Below are 26,114 nucleotides of genomic sequence, written 5' to 3' on the forward strand. Positions count from 1 at the left end.
GCCTCTGCCTGCGGGAAGGACCAGGCGGCCCGAAGCCTCGCCGCACAGGTTTCCCGTCCCCGCGCCTTCCTGCGTCTCTGCCTCTCCTCGGCAGGCCGGTGGCTCTGGAGTTGTTCTCCTTCCTCGTTTCCTTCGGTTCCTCCTTTCCCTCTGCCTGGTTTTGCTTTAACCTCTCTGTTGCAGAGATGCAGAGCACTCAGAGAGCCTATTTCTATCAACGCTTTCCCATTCTCCACCTAGAATCAGGTGACTGGCCGCCCGGAGGGGTGCCCCTCGTGTGTGGTGCATCCGGGGCTGGGCGAGACGCGCTTCTGCTGAGATTTTCTTACCCCTGCCCCCGTTGGCTCTTCCTGCCTGACTCTCCTCTTGCCCGGCCCCCGGCTCACTGGCAGGCTGTCAGTGTTGATCTCTGTGGATCTTGAAAACGAGAAAAAAACCAACAGTGTGAAAATGTGAATGCTCCGCAGAGATGCTTGCGCAAGGCTGCTTGAATGGCTGGGCCGTGTCAGCATGAGACTTAGGTGTTGTGTGCCCCGCCCATGTGTGTGCACCTGAAGGCTAAAATCGCACCTGTGCGTTTGTGCAGCCAGGGCCTGCTCCTTCTGGGCCGGGCCTCCCGGGGCACAGGATGCACTCATACGAAACAGCTAGTTGTTATGGGGCACTGCGACCTTGCTCTGGGCAACCCGAGTGGCCACGGGCCACCCACTCCCAGGAAGCTCTCAGTAGCCAGCAAAATGGGCCCCGGGTTCTTAAGGTCAGAAATGCCTCCCATTTTAACTGACTGGATCATCGAGTCTGTCCTCACTTCCCGCTTCTGTCTTGAGCACCTGGTCTTTTGGGTGTCTTCAAGTAAATACTAGAGGCCTGGCCACAAAGGAGCAGGAGACAGACCTTGTCACAGAGTTCTTAGCTTTTACATTCAGTAGTGGACGCCCTCAGCTTCAATATTGGCTCTTGCTTAAAGCTGATCTCAAGTCACTGGCCGTGTTGGTTGGGTTTGCTCGTTACTTTGGTCTCACCCGGGAAGAAGCAGTTCCTTTGTTGTTCCGGCGTGCAGGCAGGGCAGGGGCTGCTTCCTTGGAGGGCGGCTCAGATGATGAAGACCTGTGAGCGAGGAGACCCGGCAAAGTGCAAGAGCAGGAGGGAGTCTTCAGACTTCAGGGTACGCAGGGTCAGTGCTAGTTCTTGAGACCTCTCTGCTCCTGATACCTCAGGTCTGTCTGGGTCCCTGGTGTAGGAAGCTCTGCACCGAGGCTTCCGGACAGCGAGGGAGTCATCCAGAGTCCTGTGGACAATCAAGCTAGCTTTATGACTCCCAGTTATAAGTCCTAGCTCTGTACTCTTCGGTAAAGGTCAGTGGGAATTCAGAATGCTGATTTCTTTTTTCTGGTTGTCTGCTTGGTTAGTTTTTAAATTTTTTCTAAGCTTATCTATTTTGAAAGATAGAATGCTAGTGGCGTAGGGGCAGAGAGAGGGAGAGAGGATTCCAAGCAGGCTCAGTACTGCTAGTGCAGAGCCCGATGCCGGACTCAAACTCACGAACTGTGAGATCATGGCCTGAGCCAAAATCAAGAGTTAGATGCTTAACTACTGAGCCACCCAGGCATCTCGATTTGTTTTTATTTTTAATGGGACCGTGGAATTAGAGGATCAGTAGGCCAGGTTTTTTTTTTTTTTTTATGCTTTTTTAGAGAGAGAGAGACATAGACAGACAGAATCTGAAGCAGGCTCTAGGCTCTGAGCTGTCAGCACACAGCCTGACCTGGGGCTCGAACTCACCAAAGTTCTGACTTTGACCTGAGCCAAAGTCAGAGGCTTAACCAACTGAGCCACCTGAGGGGCCCCCAGTAGGCCAGGTTTTAACACCTCCTTAGAACCAGCCTAGTGGAATAGCCTGGTAGCTTTATTGCGTCTCTTTGGGAATAGGAACTCCCACAGTGGGCTGAAGACGGTTGATGGGAACCTGGGGTTGGCCAGTAGACCGCCCCCCTCAGTGGCTTCGCAGGCTCTCCGCACCCTTCCCTGCCCTCTGTTCACTACATCACGTTGGCTGAATGTTTTGAGGTTGATTTTAGCTCTCTGTGTAGATTCTAAGTAGAAGGGGTTCTGCTGTCCCGTAGCCTCTCCTCCTTCTGTCCAGGCGTCTGTCTCTTCCCTGTCCCTCCATGCCGCCCCCCCCCCCCCCCCCCCCAGCTGGGACCGCTGGGTATTCATGTGCTGTTTGGGTGGCCTCCACAGTGGACCGCATCATTGGCTTGGACCAGGTGGCCGGCATGTCGGAGACGGCGCTGCCCGGGGCCTTCAAGACTCGGAAGGGCATGTTCCGCACCGTGGGGCAGCTGTACAAGGAGCAGTTGGCCAAGCTCATGGCCACGCTGCGGAACACCAACCCCAACTTCGTCCGCTGCATCATCCCCAACCACGAGAAGAAGGTGCGGGCGCCGGGCCCCTGTGTGTCCCCTGGGCGGAGCGGATTCCTCCCCGCTCACACCGAGAGCCTCGGGGCAGGCCCCGGCAGGGCGGCATGGGGTGCTCTTGGCAGACAGGCTGCGGTTGCAGCCGCCTTCCTGTGGGGTGCGCCGCCTCTCCGTGGCCTTTCCCATACCCGGGTCGGGTAATGTGCTGTCCAAACCCGAGGGCAGCAGTGATGCCCGTTCCCGGGGGCTTTTTCCCCCTCGAGTCCGGGGGGCCTTGCCCTCCCTTTCTCCATTGATTCTGCACTCATATGCAAGCCCCGCTGTCTGTCTGTTCCTCCAGGCCGGCAAACTGGACCCCCACCTGGTGCTCGACCAGCTGCGCTGCAACGGGGTTCTGGAAGGCATCCGCATCTGCCGCCAGGGCTTCCCCAACAGGGTGGTCTTCCAGGAGTTCCGGCAGCGGTGAGCCTGCGTCCCCAGGGACAGGGCAGGGCACTAGGGCTGAGGTCCGGCGGTTCCTGTACCTTCTCTGGGCTGCCGTTTCTGAGAGGGATTTCCTGTCTTACTACCAAAGCGAAGGTTATCTCGATTTTATTTCTAGTGGTTGGGAGGCTGCTGTCCGAGGAGCTGGGGAGGGAGATTCTGAAGGAATCCACCAGAGACTGGGGCCGTGGGGTACTTTGTAGAAATGGAGATTGCAGAGCGCTGCGGCTTCTGGTCGTGTGCAGAGGGACGTTGGTGATAGCATCCTGTTTGCCTCAGGACCGCGCTCGGGGCTGGCCATGCTTCTGGGACTGCCAACGAGTTAGAGGCCCCACAGCACCCCGGGGGGGGGGGGGGGGGGAGATGGGTTTCCTGGGTCACAGGTGCATACGCTGGGCAGTGAGCAGTCAGTGAGCCCAGCCTAGAGCTCGCCTCAATGGCCGGAACAGTCCAAAGTACGTTTCCATTCACTTTCTGGAAAACACACAGGCAGCCTTTCTGCGCCGTTCAGCCTCACAAAAGAGCAGGGTGGGATTTGCTGCACATCTCTACTTTGGGTAGAGACACCTACGTGTGCTGTGCCGTGGGGACTGTCCTCCTCTCTCCATGTGTCCTAGGCCAGTTGGAATCCAAGCAAGCGGTAGACTGACCAGGCTTCTCTCTTTTCCTCAGATACGAGATCCTGACACCAAATGCCATTCCCAAGGGCTTCATGGACGGGAAGCAGGCATGCGTGCTCATGGTGAGTAGGACTGCCGCCTGTGCCTACCTGTGGGGCGGGTGCCATGTGCCTGGACAAGTGCCCTTTTCCCCAGTGACACCTGTGCTCTGTGGTTCTGCTCTTGCTCTGGTCCTGATTCTGCCCAGTGCTCCGAGCAGCGGCCCTCTTGGCCCCGGGATGGTCAGGGATGGTGCGGGACTGGGGCAGTGGGGCCCCAGCAGGGCTCTGATGTGGGCAGGTCCCTTCCTCTGGGGCGCGTTCTCCTGCTTTCTGGCTCACATCTCCGCTGCTCGTCACGTGCAGTGTGGTCGGTAGGGGTGCTTCCCCACCAGGAGAGCAGCCTGGAGCGCTGCGCTGTCCCAGCCTGGACGTTTCCTCTCGGCCCCTAGAGCAGTGCCTGACGTGCACTGGGCACTCTGAGCTCTGCCGGGACGGCATGAAGGATGGCCCGCGGCGACGCCGGCCACACCGGGCCCCCATGCCGCCCTGTGGACTTCCTGCTTTGTGGGTGCCCCGTTGTTCCTGATGTCCAGGGTCAGCGGCCACTGCCTTCTGTTTCCTTTACTTGGCACCCTTCCCAGAGAGGAGAGAGGACGGGCTGGGGGGTTGGCGGAAAGAGAAGAGGGAAGAAGGAATTTGACTCCTGCTACTCGGGAGGCTCTGCCTGAGACGGTAGGGAGGTGGGATAGGAGTGCCAAGTCTGCTCTCTGCTGTCCCGCCCTCGCCCGCCCCAGCCCGTGGGACAGAAGGTGTGATCAGTGGAGGGTGTCCAGGCCACCCTTTGTCCAGGAGACTCTCTTAGTAGCTGTCTGGGTTAAGGGAGGGACAATGCCCACGCTGGCTCTGCCCCACTCTTCCCTTCTCCGTCCGAGATGACCGAAGCTCGCTCCGACCCCACTCCACCCATTGCAGGCTCTGCCTTTTCGGAGCTAGGGCAGAATCCTTCTCTCCCAGGAGGATAGGCAGCCCCTTGCCGGTGGGTCAACGAGAGGGCCTTGTGCTGTACCGAAACCGCTCGGAGATGGTACTGACCACTGAGGTCTGTCCCTACGCAGTACACGTGGCCCCAAGCTAAGCACTTGGCTCTCCTGTTCAGTTTCCATGGCTCCTGGGGAGGAGCACTGTTATTTGCCTCATTTGTTCACTGTTCTTAAAAAAAAAAATTAACGCCTGATTCCCATTTTCTAGCTGAGGAAGCGTGGGCTCATAGAGGGTAAAGCCCCGGTCCCCTAATTAGCGCTCGGTGCTGGGTTTGGCCTGAACTGGAGCATGTGCTAGTTCTGGGTGAGGACGGTGACGACACTGAGCCACCTCTCTGAGGGCAGCGCGGCTGGGCATTGGTGGTCCTTGACGACACTGTGCAGGGGTGAGAGTTAAAAGGAGAGAAGATCTTTAGGTCCCTTTAATGTCAAGGTTCTGTGTTTTTCTGCTGTCTCCTGCATCACCGTGCCCCTGTGTGGGACGCCCCCTTCCCTCCTCCCGGCATCCTCTGAGCCTGCTTTCTCCGGCCCTGGGGGACAGGCTTCCCAGCGGAGATGCAGCCACTGGCGGACAGCCGGACAGCCTCTCTGGGACTGCCTGCCAGCTCCCGGTGTTGCTCCAAGGGCCCTGTGGTGGCACGTGGTGAATGGCCTGCTCTCTCCCGTGTAGATCAAAGCCTTGGAGCTGGACAGCAATCTTTACCGCATCGGCCAGAGCAAGGTCTTCTTCCGGGCTGGCGTGCTGGCCCACCTGGAAGAGGAGCGGGACCTCAAGATCACCGACGTCATCATCGGGTTCCAGGCCTGCTGCAGGGGCTACCTGGCCAGGAAGTGAGTCCGTAGAGGGGGCCGCCTCCCCCCAGCCCATGTGGGGGACTTATCAGGAAGCAGCGACCTGGGACGCCCTGACGCCCATCGGGGGTCCCGGGGACACCCACGTGGAGCTCCCTGCCCCCTGCCTTCTGAGTTTACATCTGAGGTTTATGGTGACCGGCTGGGAAGGGGGCGACTCTGTGCTTGGGTTTGCCTGCCCCAAGCAGGCCTGTTCACCAGTTCCTCGTGTGGGCGTGACGCCCAGAGCCTGGCTGTCCCCAGAGGCACCTGTGCTCCCGGGACCCAGAGACGGTCCTTGAGTTCAGAGCAGCTCCTCTGAGAGTCAGGCTCACCTGTGGTGCGTGGGAGCTGCAAGTTAGTCTCCTGAACCGTGTCTGTGCCGGGGGACATGTGACCCACGAGCACTGCGGGACAGGCCAGGGCTTTGTGGTACTGGACCCATGGAGCCTTCATTTATCCAAAGCCCCCCAGTCGACACCTCGAGCCCCCCAGTGCAGGACATCAGCTGCTGACATTTTCCCGGCAATCAGTGCCAACAGTGGGTGGCAGGAGGGTGGGAGGCTAGAGTCCATACCTTTGCTCAATGGCCAGCCATCACACTCGACTTGGATCTAGTTAGCTCACCAAGACCTTTGACCCCGCAAACTTGCTTTCCCCTCGGTGAAGGAGGGCAGTTGGGTCCTTGTCACCCCCCGTGGGGTCACCCAGAGGACACAGCCCCGAGGGCCGGGCCTCTACGCTGCACACCTGTCAGGAGGTGCGTGGTGCCCTCCCTGACTGTGTCTCTCTACCCAGGGCCTTTGCCAAGAGGCAGCAGCAGCTGACAGCCATGAAGGTGCTGCAGCGGAACTGCGCCGCCTACCTGAAGCTGCGGAACTGGCAGTGGTGGCGGCTTTTCACCAAGGTGGGTTCTGGACGGCGGCCCCGCCTCCCCGTAGCCCGGCAGGCGCTCTGCCGGGCCCCCCCTGCAGCAGAGGGCACAGTGGCTTCTCGCTGGCCTCTGTGCAGGACTTACGGCCCCTGGGGGCTCCCTGCCCGAGTGAGCCCGGGGCAGTCCTGCCCTGCCGGGTCTAGAGCGAGCGAGCCGTGTCGTGTCTGGTCTCGTGTCGACATGAGGCCCAGGCTGCTGTCCGGCTCAGAGCAGCCTCCAAGAGGTGACGACCCCACGTGTTGGCAGCGTTGTCCCCCTGGAGCAGCCACAGGGTGGTGGGTCAGAATCTGCAGTCATTCAGCTGTTTCATTTGTTTTTATGTTGGGGGGGTGGGGTGAGGGGCAGAGAGGGAGAGAGAATCCCAAGCAGGCTCCGCAACGCAGGGTCAGTCTCATGAACCGTGAGATCGTGACCTGACCCAAAATCAGGGATCTGACAACGCTCACTCAACTCAGCCACCCAGGTGGCCCTCAGCCGCTTTTGTTTGTAATAAACACTTCGTGGCCATTGCGGAAAAGATCAGCTAATAAAAAGTGTAAGGAAGAGAAGAAAAGCTCACGGGTAGTCCCTTCAAACCCAAGCGAACCTCAGGCTCGAGTAGATGTTCCAATATTTCTTCCCACTCTTTCTGCTTTTAAATCTTTGCTCTGTAAATCATATGCATTCTTACCTAGCTGAGCTCTGACTTGTGTAAACAGTCTTTCATTTTATATTTCCCGTTTAGAATTCCTTCACGGGCATCATTTTTTTAAAAGTTAGCACGTTGTTCCCTGGAAACGTTTCATATTTTATCTGGCCACTTGCCCCGTGGTTCCTAGTTTCTCACCGTTGTAAACGGTGCCATCCCCAACATCTTCCTGTGTCCGTGGGGCCGTTCCCCCTGATGTGTGTCACTTGTGGGGCAGCGACTACGGCACACAGCACCAAACCGATCTCCAGAAAGCTCGTGTGTGTTTGCGCCTCCTTCCCGCCGCTCCCGCCAGCTTGCATTGGCACCAGCGAGCCGGGCGGCCTCGTGTCCTGGCCTGGACAGGCGTCCTCGGCTGAGCACCTCTGCCTCCGTCTCCTCTTGTAGGTCAAGCCGCTGCTGCAGGTGAGCCGGCAGGAGGAGGAGATGATGGCCAAGGAGGAGGAGCTGGTGAAGGTCCGCGAGAAGCAGCTGGCGGCTGAGAACAGGCTCACGGAGATGGAGACGCTCCAGTCCCAGGTAAGTGTCTGCGGGCTTCGTCCAAGTAGTTGGCGCCGCAGCGCCCAGCGCTGCCACCTGCCACCGGTTGGCGGGCGTGTTTGCAGATTAAAGAGATGTTAACGGTTCCTGTGAACGGCATTGTAGGAAGGGCCCCCGGTGGGATGGGAGAGAGCACCTGGCCCCCCAGGGAGTCGCGGGGCGCTCACAGGCTCCTGTGCTCTCCGCAGCTCATGGCCGAGAAGTTGCAGCTGCAGGAGCAGCTGCAGGCGGAAACGGAACTATGCGCCGAGGCCGAGGAGCTCCGGGCCCGCCTGACGGCCAAGAAGCAGGAACTGGAGGAGATCTGCCATGACCTGGAGGCTAGGGTGGAGGAGGAGGAGGAGCGCTGCCAGCACCTGCAGGCCGAGAAGAGGAAAATGCAGCAGAACATCCAGGTGGAGGAGGGGGCAGGGCCGGGCAGCCGGGAGGGGTCGCAGGGAGGGGCAGCAGCACTGGGACTGGAGGGAACGCGAGGCCGCCTGGGCCGCGGGAGGCTGTCACACCCTTCCCTTGGCATGGGCGGTCTCTGAGAGTGTGTCTCCTGCGGGCAGCCCGCCATCGAGGCCTCGGGCCCGTCCAGGTTCCCTCCCCGCTCCTCACTGTGGCCGGTGTGAGGAGCCAGGGCCATCAGCTCGGCCTTGCTGGTGGCAGCACCCCGGAACAAGGGACCCCACGACTGGATTAGGGGGCAGCAGACCGGGGCGGAGGGGCACGTCTCCGCCATGGGGCCGGGTCTGTGCCCCTCATGGCCCACTGCCCCTCATGGCCTACCCGGCTCTGTGGCAGGAACTGGAGGAGCAGCTGGAGGAGGAGGAGAGCGCCCGCCAGAAGCTGCAGCTGGAGAAGGTGACCACCGAGGCCAAGCTGAAGAAGCTGGAGGAGGACCAGATCATCATGGAGGACCAGAACTGCAAGCTGGCCAAGGTGAGCCCTGAGTGCGGGGCCGTGGGGAGCGAGCGGCGGGGTGTAGGCGGCCCGTCGGGCTGCAGCTTCTGCTTGGTCACGGTCACTGCTGCCTTTCCGGAGCACCCGTGTCCTCCAGGTGTTGACATCCTGTTCCAAGGGATGTTTCTCACAGCCGGGGCCCCAGGGGAAGGTTTGGTCCCTGTTCTCAGTAAAGCTCTATGCCAGCTTCGAGACTTGGCAGCTGAGCCCGTCTGTGGGGTTTTGCTCATCAGTCACCAGTGGGCTTTGCACATCTTGGTGGCTCAGTGTTGTGGCGCAGCTGCCCTCCTCCAGCCGTCTCCAGGGTGGTGGCTGTTTGTCTCAGAACCAAGTCGGGTCCCTGTCAGAGTCTGCCAGTGAGCAGATCAAAGCCCAGACGCGTGTCACAGGAGGAAGGAAGGACGGGGTCAGAATGTCGTCCTCCATCCCCAGTGTTGGCTGAGGGGTTGATGGGCAGGATGCCTGCCTGAAGAGTCTGGGACATGAGACGGAGCCGCGTGCTGAGTGATGGCGCTTTGGTGTGTGGTCACCTCTGTGGGGGACCTCGCTGACGTTAGGATACCAGTGGTGGCCGCGCAGCAGACAGCAAGGACAGCAAGGACAGCAGCTGGGGAGGTCACGGCCCACCTGGTGGATGAATGTAGGCACAGAGAGGGCGGCACATCGTGTCTGAACCCCCTTGCCGATGCTAGCTGCCACCTACACGCTGTGCTAATCCGAGCCCAGAGGGCGACGCAGGTCCAGGAGTCTTTGGACACCCGCGTTTGTAGATCCTCAGGAAGCTTATCCGGCTCGTGACCTTTCAAAATTATCCTTTGGTCCAGGAACTCCTAGGGAATCAAGGCCCGGCCCTTCATTCAATCCTAAATTTCCAGGCCAGTCATACTTTGTGTGACAGAACTGAAGTGTTCTGTGCTCAATTAACTCTGAGCCACCCTCACCCCTGCAGGAGAAGAAGCTTCTGGAAGACAGAATAGCGGAGTTTACCACCAACCTCATGGAAGAGGAGGAGAAATCCAAGAGTCTTGCCAAACTCAAGAACAAACACGAGGCGATGATCACTGACTTGGAGGGTGAGAGGACGGAGGGAGGGAACGGTCGGGACTGGGGACCCCCCCAGGGCCAGCCTGGGCCTCGCTACTGGGCTGGCAGGCTCGCGGTCTCCAACCCCCAGCCACTGCTCTATCCCTAAAGCCTGGGCCTCCAGTCACTGGCTGGGCTGGGGAGGGGGGTCCCCAGCGTGAAGAGCTCTGGAGAGAACAATTTGGCATCTCCCTGTTGTTGCGGACCGTGAGCTGCACAAGACTGACTTCCTCAGAGGTTCTGGGTGTGACCCTTGTTCTGCCACTTTGCCCGTTGCGTCATCCTGTCAGCTTGAGTTTCTCTTCCCTCCAAGGGAGACACAGTGCACGGGCGACCACGGGGCCTAAACTAAATCACAAGCGCAGACATGCTGTGAGAGGCCATTGCTTGATGTGGAGCAGGGTGACAGTTGTGTCTTTGCCTCCCTGGGTCCCTCGAGGAGGATAGAGTAGAACACAGGTCTGTGACTGTCCCAGGACTTGGCACCCCTGCCTCTGGAGAGGCGTGGATGGCAGCGGGAGAGGGGAGAGGGGCCTGAAACCCCAGCTCCCTTGGTGGAGACACGGAGTGTGTCTGGGGCACTTGTTGACGCCCGTGGATGTAGGGCCCAAACCGGCCAGGCTGACCAGCAGGAGAGCTTTCCGGGCCCCCCTGCCCCTTCATGTTTGTATGGAACGTGGTGAGTCAGACCAGCAAGGGGAAGTGGGGTGCTGACAGAGGTCTCCCCCGATGGACTCCCTGCCTCACCCTGGAACAGTCTGAAACACTTGGCCGCCCGGGTGTGGGAGGGCACGGCCCCCAGGCAGGCGCACACAGAGAGGGTCTGGTTAGTTTGACACTGGTGAGTATTAACAAAGATACAGAGCAGTCCACACACACACACACACACACACACACACACACACACACACAGGGTCTGGTTAGTTTGACACTGGCGAGTATTAACAAAGATACAGAGCAGTCCACCCACCCACCCAGCCACCCACCTACCTACCTACCTACCTACCTACCTACCTGGTGGAAACGGCAACTGGTAGGCGGCCTCGATCCGTCCGGTGTTTCCTCGTGAGGTTGAAGCCGACCCCAGGCTCCTGGCCCCGTGGCTGGGGGTCCCGGGCAGGAGCGCTCCCAGCAGCACTGTCCCTGAACATGCCCCGAATGCCCATCCGCTCTAGGACATTGATGGGCCGTGGTGGGTTCGCACAAGAGAATGTTCTGCTGGTTCATGTGGCTCAACTGCAGTGACACTTCCCTTGTTAAATCTCAAGGTCACGGTATTGAGTGCCAAAGGCAAGTCGAGGAATAACAGCCACTAACCCTTAGAGAGCACTGAGCCTGGGTTAGGAGGTGTCGTGCGCGTCGATCCTGACACTCCGAGCCTCGCACCCTAACGAGGCAGATGGTCTTGTTGTCCTTATTATTCAGATGACACACAGCAGGGTTGAGGGATTACCTGAGTGACGTCCTAGTAGAGACTGTAAAGCCAGACATTGGACTGTGACCCCCCGTATGCCCTCTGCGTGGAATTCGTACAGGGCGTTCACTCCTATAAATTAGGTTTATGAAAAATTAAATGTGCTTTTTAGGGAGACGGCGTGGTATAGGGGAGCTGAGAACACAGTCTTCGGGGAGATCAGGTCCCCGGTGGGGAGGTCAGCAGGGTCTGGGGGGACCTTGGCAGCTCGCGGTGTCTTCACCCAGGCATTGGGCACGAGTGTCTGTGTGTCGTGATCCTTTAAGGTTTGCGTGTTGTAGAGGATGAAAACTCTGGGTTTCATGTAAAAATGCAAAAACCACCGGGCGCTGAGGGCTGTAGTGAGTCTTCCCACGCTCCCCCCCCCCCCCCAGAGCGCCTCCGGAGGGAGGAGAAGCAGCGTCAGGAGCTGGAGAAGACCCGCCGTAAGCTGGAGGGAGACTCTACCGACCTCAACGACCAGATCGCCGAGCTGCAGGCCCAGATCGCCGAGCTCAAGATGCAGCTGGCCAAGAAAGAGGAGGAGCTGCAGGCAGCGCTGGCCAGGTGAGGGCAGCGGCCCCTCCCCCTGCCTCCACCCCGGCACCTTGGAGCCATGGTGCTGCAAGACCTGTCCTGTCACTAAAGGCACGCATGTGCCTTCCTCCAAAAGTCATCCGCTACGTCACCCAACCCCCCCCCCCCACCAAAAAGCTTTGTTTTAGAGTCACAACGAAAGTGAGTAGAAGGTGCAAAGAAATCCCATAGACCCCTGTCCCCCCTACCCTCCGCCCACAGCCTCCCCCACTGTCACGTCCCAGGCCAGGGGGGCACGTTCGTTGAAATTCACAGACCTGTGCTGACATGAGCTGGTCACTCACAGATGATCTATGGCACCTTCGTGTTTTTACTCAGTTGCTGTGATGACGGGTCATTAACATTTTATTTCCTTTTTTGTTTTCACTTAATACTTCACTTTTTGTTTCTTTGTTTATGTTTGGAGCTTTGAGTTTCCGTTTGGAAAACAGAGTGGTTCTTCTCTGAGATTTTCTAGGTCTCAAAGTGGTTTTGCTCTTAAACCTTCTGGAAGCTTCACATGTTGTTTGCGGAAAGGAGTGCCTAAGAGCCATGGGTTACGACTTCCAGAAGCGCTTCCGCTGCTCCTCTCGGAAGCCTCTTTGGCGGGCTCTACTCCCCAAGGCGGGAAGGGCCCTCGTCCTGATGTCCGTGGTCTCTTTGGCAGAGTGGAGGAGGAAGCCACCCAGAAGAACATGGCCCTGAAGAAGATTCGAGAGCTGGAATCCCAGATTTCCGAGCTCCAGGAGGACCTGGAGTCTGAGCGAGCTTCCAGGAACAAAGCGGAGAAGCAGAAGCGAGACCTCGGGGAGGAGCTGGAGGCCCTGAAAACGGAGCTGGAGGACACTCTGGACTCCACAGCTGCCCAGCAGGAGCTCAGGTGTGGTGTGGGGCCCAGGGGCCAAGTCGATGGGCAGAGGGGCTGGTGGCACGGAGAGGGGGGCCGGGAAGGCAGGGGCTGAGCCAGCAGGCAGGGAGGATGATGCCCCCTCAGCAGCTCCTCCCTAGGGTGCTGACAGATCTGGCTCAGAGTTCGGGTGAGGCCAGGGTGGGCTTTCAGGCTGAAAGGGCCAGAGTTTCTCTACAAAGTGAGTCTGCGAGCCCGGGCTGGAGGATGCGCGGCTGAGGAAGGAGGCCCCCCCGGCAGCAAGGCTGGGGCAGCCGCTGCCCCGTTGCCAGGCTGTCTGCAGCCAGGAAAGAATGCCCAGCCCTGGCCTCTGCTCTGAGGGTGCTTCTCTGCAGGTCCAAACGTGAACAGGAAGTGAACATCCTGAAGAAAACCCTCGAGGAGGAGGCCAAGACCCACGAGGCGCAGATCCAGGAGATGAGGCAGAAGCACTCACAGGCCGTGGAGGAGCTGGCCGAGCAGCTAGAGCAGACGAAGCGGGTGCGACTGAGGGCGGTGCCCGCCTGCTGGTGGGGGTGGGGGGCGGGCCCTGGAGACCCGCTGCCCCTCGGGCCAGGCCTGCAGAGCAGAGCCTCTGTGCCTCAGTTTCCCCATGTGTAGAGGAGGCTAACGGTAGGTCTATCTCATGCAAACACGTGACCTGTGGAGCTGATGCCAGGTAGAACATGTGAACAGGGCTCAGTAAGTTGGTCAAGAATTATCATCCTTAGCATTTTGTTAGGACCCCACCAGGCCAGAAAGCCTCGAGGCATTGGAGCGGCCTGGTGCTGAGTGTCAGAGGGTCTCGGGGTTTTCCGTGGAGCACCCTCACTGGTCAGCTGGATCTTGGTCAGAGGCCCTGAGCTGCTCACCCCGCTTGTTTTGGGCAGGTGGCTGGGCCAGGCGGTTCCTCTAGACACCTTCTGCGCGCTGTGGCTCCCGGCACGAAGCCACTCTTGACAGCGGCTCGAGAATATTCTGAGGCCTGTGGGGTGTTCTCAAAAGCACGCCTTGTCCACCTGCATCCCTTCTGGGAGAGCCTTGCCTTGCCCTTCAGCTTTTCTCACCTGGCACGCCCTCAAGTTCATACAGCTCCCCTCGAACTTGTCGGTGACCCTGAGGCCAATTCAGTGCAGTATAGAACGGGCGTGTGCAGTTGAGTCTGTAAACGCCACTTTTATGTTTTTTAGAAGATTGATTCGTTATTACCTGAAGATCAAATTTCAAAGAGGCTTTACTGGAAGCCTGACTTTGAGCAGTTATAATTTCCCTCTTCTTATAATAATGTCGCCAAGATTGTAGTGTACGAGCTGTGAAAACACCTCACCCTTGAACGCCCTCTCTGCCCGGTGAGGGAGGCTGTGCCAGGATTGTTTTAGAGGGGAGGACACATGTCCAGCTGAGCGATGAGGACGGACAGGGCCTGGCCTTCCGGGCCCACAGCTCTCGCCCCCACGCCATCCCCTGAACTTGCCCGATGCCGTCCTCACTGCAGAGGCAGCAGATTCTGCCTCTGAACCTGGTGGTTCCCCAACACCGTTAGGAAGACAGCCTCATGCCGGGGCACAGGCCCCCTTTTGCACATGTTTGCCTCCGTCCCCGCCAGGTGAAAGCCAACCTGGAGAAGGCGAAGCAGACGCTGGAGAACGAGCGCGGGGAGCTGGCCAACGAGGTGAAGGTCCTGCTGCAGGGCAAAGGGGACTCTGAGCACAAGCGGAAGAAGGTGGAGGCCCAGCTGCAGGAGCTGCAGGTGAAGTTCAACGAGGGAGAGCGAGTGCGCACGGAGCTGGCCGACAAGGTCACCAAGCTGCAGGTGAGGCCTCCGCTGGGACCCGGGCCCGTGCAGGGGTGCCTTTGACAGCGACGCGGGTCCACGTTGGCCTGAGAGCTGAAGTGGGGCCAGGACAGTCACCGTCCCTGTCCCCTGTCTCTCCTGTCCCCGTGCAGGTTGAGCTGGACAACGTGACAGGTCTCCTCACCCAGTCTGACAGCAAGTCTAGCAAACTCACCAAGGACTTCTCTGCTCTGGAGTCACAGCTGCAGGACACACAGGTAGGGACGGCGGCCCGTCCCTGCCCCGGTCCTTGCCCGGGAGGACCCTGAGCCCAGTGGCATCGGCCACCCCAGCCTATCTGATGACCCATCCTCCCCCGTACCCACGGGGTCTCTGGGTCCTCCTGGCCCCCCAGCTGTCCCCTGAATCAGAGGGACTGGCTCCTCCATCCTGTCAAGGGTGTGGGGCCCAGGAGGCTCTGACCCAGCACCCCCTGAGCCACTGCCCCGCTCGTCCTCGGTGTAGGAGCTGCTGCAGGAGGAGAACCGCCAGAAGCTGGGCCTGAGCACCAAGCTGAAGCAGATGGAGGATGAGAAGAACTCCTTCAAGGAGCAGCTGGAGGAGGAGGAGGAGGCCAAGCACAACCTGGAGAAGCAGATCGCTACCCTCCATGCTCAGGTGCAGCGCTGGCTCCCCCTCCATGCCCCGGGCCGCCCGGCTCACTGGCTGGAGCCTGCAGGCCGGGGAGTTTCCCGTGGCCTGCACGTTGAACACCCAGGCCCGTCCTGGGCCAGGCGCCCTCCCCAGCCGGAGCTCTTAGCGGGCCCGCCCAGCCACAGTTCAGGGACAGTTCAGACATCTGTCTGCCCACCAATCTGACGTTTAGCATTTTCTTCCGTTACACATGTTGGCAGTAAGCCATGACCGCACTGGGTGCTGGGGGTCGCTAGAGACTGCCAGGCACCGTGTCGAAGCTGAGGCAGGGCTTTCGGGGTGTCCTGGTGCTCCCCACCACGTCAGGAGCTGGGGTTTGACGTGCTACCTGAGCAGCTCAGGGTTACTGCATCACGGCTTAATAAAGCACACAGCAACTGCAGTTTTCTGTAGGGGTTTACTTGGTGGCCTTGCATATTCTGTGCACACACAAGCATCGTTCTAAGAAGGACGCCATAGTCTTTTCCTGGACTGTCAAAGCGTCTGCCACCAGAACTAGATCAAGAGCGCCATTCTACATCCCGTCTTGGGACTTCAATGTCCCGTCTTGGGACATTCCTGTGCCAGGCCAGAAGAGCCGCCCCACCTGCTCGGGGCGTGCCCGGAGCCCGTGTTTCAGTCTGGGTGGGAGTAGCTGGTGTGTGTGCGGGGCGGCAGCTGGGTGCAGAGGGGCGGGATGGGTGTCTGTGGCACTCCTGCCTCCAGCAGACTGTGACCGTGGAGAGAGGCCAGTGGAGGAGACGTCACGACTGGAAGGCCTTCCCCTGGCCTGCACGCTCTAGGCAGAGGCCCTGTGCGGAACCCAGTTCCTCTCTCCCCGGTGGAAAAGGGGCGTCCCCGTCACGGGGCCTTCGTTCATGGGGAAGCGGGCAAGCCGCCGTCCCGGGCACAGGGCTGTCTTCCTAACTCCACGCTCCTGTCCAGGTGACGGACATGAAGAAGAAGATGGAGGACGGCGTGGGGTGCCTGGAGGTCGCGGAGGAGGCCAAGAGGAAACTCCAGAAGGACCTGGAGGGGCTGGGCCAGCGCTACGAGGAGAAGGCGGCCGCCTATGACAAGCTGGAGAAGACGAAGACTCGGCTGCAGCAGGAGCTGGACGACCTGCTCGTGGACCTGGACCACCAGCGCCAGACCGCCTCCAACCTGGAGAAGAAGCAGAAGAAGTTCGACCAGGTGCGTGCCGCACGGAGCCCGCAGCTCCTCGTGTGGGCGGGGCTCTCTTCCCCTGTCCAGTTTCTTACCTTTTTTTAATTGCCTATAATGAACCAGTTTTACTACTAGTTGGGATATGTTTTCGTTTGTAATCTCTGCCCCCAACGTGGGGCTTGAACTCACGATCCTGAGATCAAGAATCTCATGTCCTACTGACTGAGCCAGCCAGGCACCCCTATTACTTAGGATTCTTATTTACGTGTCATATCTCTGTCTCCATCCAAAAGCTCTGGGGCAGCTTACAGAGACACAGACAGTGGGGTAGGACAGAAGAACAGTAAGTCAGGGGTCGGCACAGCTGGTGCGGCCCTGTGCCCGTTGCTGTGGGCAAAGGTGCGTTAGACTCTGCCACGCTCCTTGTGCTGGTGTCTCCGGCTGCTTTCAGGGTTTCAGAACAGAGCCCTGCAGAGTGTCAAGCATTCACTGGCCCTTTAAGAAGCAGGTTGGGGACAAAGAGGTGTTGGGGCAGAGGGAACAGGAAGGTGGGAAAATAAAGTCTGGCCACGAGTGGGAGTGGACACCAGGAACTTGAACTTACACGGGCATCCTTCGTGAGGGCCACAGGTAGGATATGGGCCGCTCAGCAGCCAGACTGACATTCTTTTTAGGGGAAACACTGACCAGTTGTGGAGGAGAGCAGAGCATTTCCTGGTTCTCAGGGGGAAAGGTGTCCTGTGGGTGCTCACGGATAAGGCACCATGGGACCTGCAGAGCCATGATCAGTAAATGGCAAATGCTGTAAACAGACGTCAGAGTGCGCCAGTAGAAGTGATCTCTGCCCACCTCTGGTTACGAGGACACACTGGACGGCACGCGCCACGCTTGGAGGCAGCCGGGCACCCCAGGCGGTGGCCTGTGCCTGCACTTTGTGGTTCCATCCCCTCAGGCCAGCGCCTGGGGCCCTCATTCCCCGAGGAGTTCGGGTGCGGGTGCTTTGCCGGCTCATGAGGTCAGCAGGCTCACGGTGACCCCCTCTCCTCCAGCTGCTGGCAGAGGAGAAGACCATCTCTGCCAAGTATGCGGAGGAGCGCGACCGGGCCGAGGCGGAGGCCCGGGAGAAGGAGACCAAGGCGCTGTCACTGGCCCGGGCCCTGGAGGAGGCCATGGAGCAGAAGGCAGAACTGGAGCGGCTCAACAAGCAGTTCCGCACGGAGATGGAGGACCTCATGAGCTCCAAGGATGACGTCGGCAAGAGCGTGAGTGCCGAGTCGGTGGCCAGCTGCCAGAGGGACCCGAGCGGGGCCATCATAGAGGAGGAGGGGCTGAGCGGACCTCGTCCCTCTGCTTCTGACGTGGTTCCCTTGGGGGGGCAGGTGCACGAGCTGGAGAAGTCCAAGCGGGCCCTGGAGCAGCAGGTGGAGGAGATGAAGACCCAGCTCGAGGAGCTGGAGGACGAGCTGCAGGCCACCGAGGACGCCAAGCTGCGGCTCGAGGTCAACCTGCAGGCCATGAAGGCCCAGTTCGAGCGGGACCTGCAGGGCCGCGACGAGCAGAGTGAGGAGAAGAAGAAGCAGCTGGTCAGACAGGTGTGGACGGCCCTCCCACTGCCCTTCCCCGGGTGCCTGGGGGTGCATCTCTGGGCACAGGTGGGCAGGGACCCCCCCCCCCCCGCCGCCGTTTCTGCCCAGCTTCCTTTCTTCTTCCCCTCCCTGGGTTTTGTTGGGCTCCTTGTCCACCCCACCTATGTCCTTACATTCCCATCCTCTGTCACCAGGGTCAGGGACCCTCTTTTTTGTGGTCATTAATCTTCCTTGACCCCTGGAGGCCCTGAGTAGCCCACCTGGGCTCGGAGAGGAGCAGGGTCTGGGGGTGGGTGCGGCCGCCTGAACGTCCGCCTGTCCCCCAGGTGCGGGAGATGGAGGCGGAGCTGGAGGATGAGAAGAAGCAGCGCTCGATGGCGGTGGCCGCTCGGAAGAAGCTGGAGATGGACCTGAAGGACCTGGAGGCCCACATCGACTCTGCCAACAAGAGCCGCGACGAAGCCATCAAGCAGCTGCGGAAGCTGCAGGTGAGGCCAGGCCGGGCCGTGTGCGGCTGCCCCTGCCGCTCTGGCCTCGTGGGGGCCAGGACACTTGTCGGGTGTGGGTGAGTGCCCAGGGGCATCGCCTTCCCCCCTCTGAGGAAGGACTTGGGTGCCCTTAGCCCCATCTCACAGGTGGGGACTCAGCGGCCCAGGGGTTAAGCGGGAGCAAAACAGAAGCAAACTTGCATTAAGATCATGGACTTGGTGTGGATTCGACAAAGAAACAGACCCACGTAAACCTGGAAATGCAATGATGCTAGGAAAGTGTCACCTGGTGGCAGATTTCCAGAGGACACCAGATCTGGTCCACGTACCCACCCAACCCAGCCTCAGTGGGCGGTGATGGAAGGTTCTGAGCTGAGCGCAAAACCCCACATGCAGTACAGAACACAGACCTGGAAAATTCTCACCAATAATTACCGTTCATGAATTTAATTTACTTACATGTTTTAAATTTTTATTTTATTTATTAAAAAAATTGTGTTATTTATTTATTTTTGAGAGAGAGAGAGAGACAGAGCACAAGCAGGGGAGAGGCAGAGAGAGAGGAAGACCCAGAATCCGAAGCAGGCTCCAGGCTCCGAGCTGTCCACGTTGAGCCCGACATGGGGCTCAAACTTAGGAACCGCAAGATCATGGCCTGAGCCGAAGTCGGACGCTCAACCGACTGAGCCACCTGGCCGCCCCTTAATTTTATTTTTATAAAAAATTCAGCGTAGTTCACCTACAGGGTCGTGTTAGTTTCAGGTATGTGATAGGGTGATTCAGCAGCTCCATTATTACTCAGCGCTTATCACGGTAACTGTTAAAGATGATAAGTTATAAGCAGCCCCAAGAAGCTGCCTCACACCTAGGAAACCAGCAGCAGCAGGAACAAATTCAGGGGCGGTGGTTAAGGTCGCTGGGCCAGATGCTCTCGTTGCTGGTGGTGGTTCTGCCAGGTACCATCCGGCCTGGGATTTATCTGCAGAAAGGGGAAAAACAAAAACAAAAACCCTATTTGACCAAGATCTTTAGAGTTAAATTATAGGAGAAGAACAAAGAAAGTGGGTTTCTACCTCTGGGCGGGGCTGACTGGCGGGTGGGCGTTGACCCAGAGCAGTGGGTAACATGGGGAGCTGAGCACTGGACTCCGGAGTCAACAGGAAGTTGTGGAATTTGAAACTCAAAACAGCAGCTCGAATTACCTTGTTACCAGTGACCACCACTGCCGAAGCTGCGCTCTGTAATCGCAATGGTCACAAAAGTGTCAAAAGGACACAGGGTAAAGAGACCTCTGTCCTTATCTTGCCCTTTCACTGTTGAGTTGGTAAAATAGGGCGTCCCGCTGAGACCCAGCCTCAGATGCCTGGGGGGGGGTGGGGGGGGTCCGTGCGAGGGGTGGCGCCTGTGGCCATGGTGCCAAGCCTCTCCTGCCCACCGCAGGCCCAGATGAAGGACTACATGCGGGAGCTGGAAGACACGCGGGCCTCCCGCGAGGAGATCCTGGCACAGGCCAAGGAGAACGAGAAGAAGCTGAAGAGCATGGAGGCGGAGATGATCCAGCTGCAGGAGGTGGGCGGGGCGCTCAGCCCTGAGAGGGGCGGGGTCTGCTCAGCCCTGTGGGGGGGCGTGTCTTCTGCCTCTGGCCAGGAGGGGGCAGCCGAGGGCCTCCACCCAGCTAGCCTGGGCCACCAGCGCTGCTGGCAAGCATCTAGCCCAACTCCAGCAGTGGGGTGGGGGTAGTTCTCACTTTATGAAAGAATTCCCCGCGGGGTTTCATTAAGTAGCGAGGCTCCCTGGTGTGATTAAAATCTGTGTGTGAATTAGATTGTCACCATTTGGGGACGGCCCCCTCACATGAAATGAGGCTTAAGGGTAATTGCCGCTTCCTGCTGGGAGTTGGTGCCTGGCAAGGGGGGTCCTTCTCCAAAACTCATGCACTGCGTGTGCCCCGTCCCCCCCACCCTGTCCATCACAAGTGAGGGGCATTTTGCGAAAGCCTTCCCTCAGCCCTAGGCAGTCTCTGGTAGCATGAGCCGGCTGGCTACCTGGTGCCCCTTCCTGGGCCAGGTGTCCAGACATGTCCCAGTCCAGTCTCACCTGATGGCTGTGTTCTCCTGCCTCTGAGTCGTGTGTGGGTCTCTCTTGAGGCTTTCAGAGCCCCCAGCTCACCTGGCATTCGGAGCCCAAGCTCTCACCCTAATCAAACCCTTGCTTTAGCCCCCTGACTTCTGGTCTCCCCAGAACACAGGGACCAGCCACATGGCAGGACAGTTTTCTATTTCCATCCCCAGCATATGGTTCGTTTCTTAACACTTACATAGAGGGGCTTTGCAAACATGTGGTGCCTAAGCAGTGGTCTCAGAGGAAGGAATCAGCCCTGTGAGCCAGAGGGGCTCATGAGGAAGGGCTTCCTGGAGGAAGCAGGCCTAGAAGGGGGGGTCCAAAGGAAGGGCCAGGGATTCCAAGAGCACGGCACATGCAGAGTACCAGGAATGGGAGTGGGGGCTCGCGGGGCTTTGGGCTGTCCCAGGGGGTCACGTCTGGTTTCCCGCGGCAGGAACTGGCAGCCGCCGAGCGTGCCAAGCGCCAGGCCCAGCAGGAGCGGGACGAGCTGGCCGACGAGATTGCCAACAGCAGCGGCAAAGGGTGAGCCGTGGCGTGGCATGTCCGGTGGACGGCTGGGAGTGCCCTTCCTCTGGGACAGGCCCCTTCTCACGTCTCCCTGCCCTCGCCCAGAGCCCTGGCCTTGGAGGAGAAGCGGCGCCTGGAGGCCCGCATCGCCCAGCTGGAGGAGGAGCTGGAGGAGGAGCAGGGCAACACGGAGCTGGTGAACGACCGGCTCAAGAAGGCGAACCTGCAGGTGGGCGGGGCCAGGGTTCCCCGGGGACTCCTTCCATATGAGGCTCCACTTCTCCCAGACTGCGGCCGGCAGAAGCCGAGCACTCGCGGTGCTTAGGGGAGCGCATCCGGGACCTGGATCTGGAGGAGGTCCCCCTTCCTGGGAGGACCCGGAGCTCCCGGCCGCAGGGCTTGGTGTTATCAGGGGCCATGTGAGACCCAGCGGCCCAACGTGTGCCCCAGCCAGGGCCCCCAGCCTTCCTTGGGTCACCGGCCCTCCTTCCCGCAGATCGACCAGATCAACACCGACCTGAACCTCGAGCGCAGCCACGCCCAGAAAAACGAGAATGCGCGGCAGCACCTAGAGCGCCAGAACAAGGAGCTCAAGGTCAAGTTGCAGGAGATGGAGGGCACTGTCAAGTCCAAATACAAGGCTTCGATTGCTGCCCTCGAGGCCAAGATCGCACAACTAGAGGAGCAACTGGACAACGAGACCAAGTAGGTGCCCCTGCTTGTCACCTGCAATGACCCTTGGGCCCCGTGGGGGCCTCACGGGGCCGGAGTAGGGGCCTGTGGGCCACCTCTACAGCAGGAGTTTTGACAGCGGTCTCTAGGGGCCGAATCAGACAGAAGTGGGGGTTCCTGTGGACTCAGCAAGACAGGCTCCATTATAGCTCCTGGGGGGTGGGGTCACACTGGGCCCCACATCTCAATCCTCCCTTTCCTGGCTGCACATATGCCCTTTGGACCAAGTCCGCTCCATCCCCGAGCCTGTTCTTTGTCTGTGGAGCGGGGCTGGTCGCAGCGCCTCCCATAGGGGACCCGGCGCATCGTGGGTGTTCAAGGAGATGGCTTCCCTGTGGGGGACGTGCCTGCGAGGCCCCAGAGCAGGCTTCCTGGCTGGCTGTGTGCAGCTGGAGCCTCTGGGGGTCCCTGAGCTGCTACGTCTGTGCCGCGCAGGGAGCGCCAGGCGGCCTGCAAGCAGGTGCGTCGGGCCGAGAAGAAGCTCAAGGACGTGCTGCTGCAGGTGGACGACGAGCGGAGGAACGCCGAGCAGTTCAAGGACCAGGTGCGTTTGCGCGCGGCTGGTGAGGGGTCCCCCGGGCCCGCGCACCAGAGCCCCTAACCAGGGCCGCCGGCCCCACGTCTCTGCAGGCCGACAAGGCGTCCACTCGCCTGAAGCAGCTCAAGCGGCAGCTGGAGGAGGCCGAGGAGGAGGCCCAGCGGGCCAACGCCTCCCGCCGGAAACTGCAGCGCGAGCTGGAGGACGTCACCGAGACGGCCGACGCCATGAACCGCGAGGTCAGCTCACTCAAGAACAAGCTCAGGTGAGCCCCGCCGCCCTCCCCTCCCGCAGGTGACGTGCTCTGCAGGGCGCGTTTCAGAAAACTCCGCTCCTGAGAAGTGTTTCCGCGCGTCGACCAGACGTCAGCGGGCAAGGCGCCCCACGCTGACCTTGGCTCTCGTCCCCGGCTGGTGCCCGGCCTTTGGAATAAGCCACAAACTCTGGGTAATCCGTTCCGACCTCAGCTGAGAAACCTGTTCGCGTGGGTTCTCTAAACCCGACCAGAATGGTTCCTCGATGGCGCCGTTTGCTTTAGAAGTTGCTGGAAGTGACCGGGCCCGTGCCCTTTCCACAAGCCCGTGCCCACAGGGAGGGCTGCCCTGCGCTTCTCAAGGAGCGTTTTTCCACTCAAGTCTCAGACGGTGGGAGGTAGAGGGTCTCTTTCTCCAGTGTTCTCACTTCTTATCCTCCGCTTTTTAAAATTAATTAATTTTTAAAATTTTAATTAAAAAACAATTTTTTAATGTTTATTTTTGAGGGAGAAACAGAGAACAAACAAGGAAAGGGCAGAGAGAGGGAGACACAGAATCTGAAGCAGGCTCCAGGCTCTGAGCTGTCAGCACAGAGCCCGACGTGGGGTCTGAACTTAGGAGCCGTGAGACCATGACCCGAGCCGAAGTCTGACGCTCAACCGACTGGGCCTCCCCCCACCAGGCGCCCCTTTAGGTGCTTTACTGCTTAGAGGAGATAGGAAGTGTTGAGCATCTGACTGCCTGGAGCCGGCTTTCGCTTGTGTCTGCCTCTCTCTCTGCCCTTTCCTTGTTTGCGCTCTGGTTTTCTCTCTCAAAAATAAGCAAACGTTAAAACACACACACACACGCACACAAACAGAAGAGCAGATGTTCCGGTCGGTCCTTCCTATTTTCTCACCCGTGACCGGAAAGGGGTGTTGGTGTCTGTGTACCGCGCGGAGTTATTCTGTATCCCTTGGTTTCCCCGGTTTTGTACGACCTTAGAGCCAAGGGTGGCATTTAGCAGAGGGTGACTCTTCTGGGCCTTCCTCCCTCTCAGTCCGTCCCAACTTCGTGATGTTCTTTTTACCAGCGGCTCGGGCTAAGGCGGGAGGCGGTGTTCCCGAGGCTCCGTGTCGCTTCTCCCCGTGGGATGTGAGGGCCTAGGGCCCCTCTACTGGTCACTTTGAAGTATGTGAGCTGACCTCCGCCACCCTGGCCGGCCCTGCTGACCCTGTGCCTCTGCCCCCAGGCGAGGGGACCTGCCGTTTGTCGTGCCCCGCCGGATGGCCCGGAAGGGTGCTGGCGACTGCTCGGACGAGGAGATGGACGGCAAAGCCGACGGGGCTGAGGCCAAAGCTGCCGAGTAACCCCTGCGCCTGCTGCCCGATATGGACGGACCGGCCGACAGACGACTCCCATCCCCTTCCCGCCCCGCAGCACCCTCCACCTTCCTGGGACTGCTGTGACCGTGGCCTCCCCACCCGATCCCCCCAGGCCAGGGGACCTCAGGCCTGCCCCCCCACCTCCCCCCAGGCCTTTTTGATGGCATTTGGCTTCCTCTGCTGCAGCCTCCCCCACTTCCCTCCCGCCCGCCCCCCAGAATCTGATACCAAAGAGTCAGCGTCTTGGGCCCCCCGGCCTGGGAACAGAGCGCCCAGCAGGCTCTTTGGCCCCCCCTTGCCAAAAAGCACCAGAGGGCGAGGCAAGGCGGCAGGCCACTGGGGATGGGCAAGAGAGTTTTCTACGAATCTATTTTTCTTCAGACTAGGAAGTTTTGATAGCCTGATACCCCAGCAGAGTTGTCACCTTCCCCCGCCCCTGCCACCAGCTCCCCCTACTTCTTTGCTGTTGGCAATCACACACGGTGACCTCACACCCTCCGCCCCATTGGCCCCTCACTCACGTGGGCCCTGGGTGATGGAGCAGGAGCAGGCCCAGGGACGCCACCTCTGTGCAGGGCACAGAATGCAGGGGTTGCGGGGAAGGAGGCTCGTTCCTCCCCACCCCCTCTGGGCAGCGCCACTGTCCCCTTCCTGATTCTACAGCATCTCAAGTGCAATGACGGCCCCCTCCCTCCTTTGCCGAGGGCAGCCTGCCCCTCTCCTGCCGCAGCGAGGCTGTCGGGCCGTGCAGACCGGGCCTGGGGGCCAAGCTGGAAAGGCCAGCGCGTGGCTTCTCCCAACATTCTTGGGGACCAAATATATTTAATGGTTAAGGGACTTGTCCCGAGTCTGACAGCCAGAGCATTGCAAAGGGCCAGTGGCCCTCCCGCGACCTCGTGCCTACGCTAGGACAGGCCCGAGGGCAGCAGCGGTGACACTGCGCGGTTTGGGAATCTGCCATCCGCACTGATGGTTTTGAAAGGAAAAAAAAACGTTTTCTTTTTTTTTCTTCTTCTGATAATAAATGATACAATTCCAAGTCTTTATCACTGCCTCTCCTTTGGAACCACGTTTAGAAGAGAGTAGTTTATCCTGTGCTGGTCTACACTGGCTGCTGAATTAATCCACCTGTGTTCTTGTTTTGTATATGCTGCATTTAGACTTCCTTATAGCGAAGAAGGCATTTTTTTTAAAAGAAACAGACTCAACAAATCATGAAGATACACGAAAGCTACATATGCCTAAAATGCTCTGACTTCAGGTCCCAGTTGCTGTCACAAAGGAGTGAACGGAGCTCCCAGCCCCGCCCCTTTTTTATATAATAAAAGTGCCTTAGCATATGTTACAGCTGTCACCACTACAGTTGGCTGGGTCACAGATGTTTTCCACTGAGCGTCACAATAAAGAGTACCATGTGCTACGAGCCACTGTCTGCCAGTGTCTGTCTGTCACTGCGGGTGGCCTGGAAGGGACTGTGCGTTGCTTCCACAGCAGGTGCCTACATGGGGAATCTTCTAGAAGCTTCTGGTAGCTCAGTCTGGCAGAGGCCCAGGCTTGGGTGAGGGGTGGCGGTTGTGCGAGACACGGGAGATAGAAAGGCAGGCTGGGCCAGCATCAAGGATGCTAACAGGGTTTTCTAGAAACCTCAGTCCGCTTCCATTATTGAGTACCCACTGTGTGCTGGACTGGGGACCAGGTCACAGAGCCAGTGCTAACTTCCAGGAGCTTCCGGGAGTCGGTAGATGATCCAAAGCCTGGCCTGTGGGAGATTCATGCCAAGTTGTGAATGAGGACCGAGGGAGGCGGGGCTCAGGCCTGTGTGCCGGTTGGGAGACTCTGCAAGGGACTTCTGAGCTTTCTCTGCTCACTTGTCCCCTCGTTTCTTCATTCCTTCTTTTAAAAGGCCAAGCACAACCTGGCCCCCTGCTGGTGCCTGGAGTATGAGGGCAGTGAAAACAAGAGGGAGGGACAGAGGGGAAGAAAAGGTGTTCCTTTGACAAGGGCCATGGCCCCCACTTGGTCAGCATGGGGACCCAAGTGGCCGCCCCGCATGCTGACATCCAGGGATCTGTTTGGCTGGCTCGGTTGCTGAGGAAGGCTGTGAGCTTCCGGTGAGGACACTCCTGCCCCCCACTCCCGCAGCCCATGGGAAGGGAGCAGCAGATGACAGCTGTGCGGGGGGGGGGGGGGTTGGGGGCGTGGGTAGTGTGCCACCCGAGAGCTGAGGGTGCTTTTCCTCCTTCTAGCTCGCTCTTTCCTGGAGGTCCCAGGGAAGAACTTGCCTCTCGGGCTCCTGGGGCTCCAGACGCGGCCCTCCGATCTCTGATTCTGCCCCCGCCATCCCCCC

General features: G+C 59.3%; 1 protein-coding gene across 2 annotated transcripts in view; it reads left to right on the forward strand.

Moving 5' to 3' along the window:
* MYH9 (myosin heavy chain 9) overlaps positions 1–25,190 on the forward strand; it is an 89,325-nt gene extending 64,135 nt beyond the window's left edge. For both annotated transcript variants that reach the window (XM_029954244.1, XM_029954245.1), the window contains exons 16-41: positions 2,242–2,435; positions 2,761–2,882; positions 3,576–3,645; positions 5,275–5,435; positions 6,234–6,342; positions 7,445–7,576; positions 7,786–7,992; positions 8,384–8,521; positions 9,492–9,615; positions 11,474–11,645; positions 12,322–12,534; positions 12,897–13,041; positions 14,147–14,353; positions 14,488–14,592; positions 14,840–14,992; positions 15,953–16,201; positions 17,224–17,436; positions 17,554–17,766; positions 18,087–18,248; positions 19,689–19,817; positions 20,806–20,894; positions 20,985–21,108; positions 21,376–21,584; positions 22,047–22,155; positions 22,242–22,414; positions 23,635–25,190. In XM_029954244.1, the coding sequence (XP_029810104.1) occupies positions 2,242–2,435; positions 2,761–2,882; positions 3,576–3,645; positions 5,275–5,435; positions 6,234–6,342; positions 7,445–7,576; positions 7,786–7,992; positions 8,384–8,521; positions 9,492–9,615; positions 11,474–11,645; positions 12,322–12,534; positions 12,897–13,041; positions 14,147–14,353; positions 14,488–14,592; positions 14,840–14,992; positions 15,953–16,201; positions 17,224–17,436; positions 17,554–17,766; positions 18,087–18,248; positions 19,689–19,817; positions 20,806–20,894; positions 20,985–21,108; positions 21,376–21,584; positions 22,047–22,155; positions 22,242–22,414; positions 23,635–23,752 (4,040 nt within the window). In that variant the 3' untranslated portion in view covers positions 23,753–25,190. The remainder of the gene's footprint in view (positions 1–2,241; positions 2,436–2,760; positions 2,883–3,575; positions 3,646–5,274; positions 5,436–6,233; positions 6,343–7,444; positions 7,577–7,785; positions 7,993–8,383; positions 8,522–9,491; positions 9,616–11,473; positions 11,646–12,321; positions 12,535–12,896; positions 13,042–14,146; positions 14,354–14,487; positions 14,593–14,839; positions 14,993–15,952; positions 16,202–17,223; positions 17,437–17,553; positions 17,767–18,086; positions 18,249–19,688; positions 19,818–20,805; positions 20,895–20,984; positions 21,109–21,375; positions 21,585–22,046; positions 22,156–22,241; positions 22,415–23,634) is intronic.
* Positions 25,191–26,114: the final 924 nt, after the last annotated feature.

This window comes from Suricata suricatta, chromosome 10, assembly GCF_006229205.1.
Source record: "Suricata suricatta isolate VVHF042 chromosome 10, meerkat_22Aug2017_6uvM2_HiC, whole genome shotgun sequence".
Classification (NCBI taxonomy): domain Eukaryota; kingdom Metazoa; phylum Chordata; class Mammalia; order Carnivora; family Herpestidae; genus Suricata; species Suricata suricatta.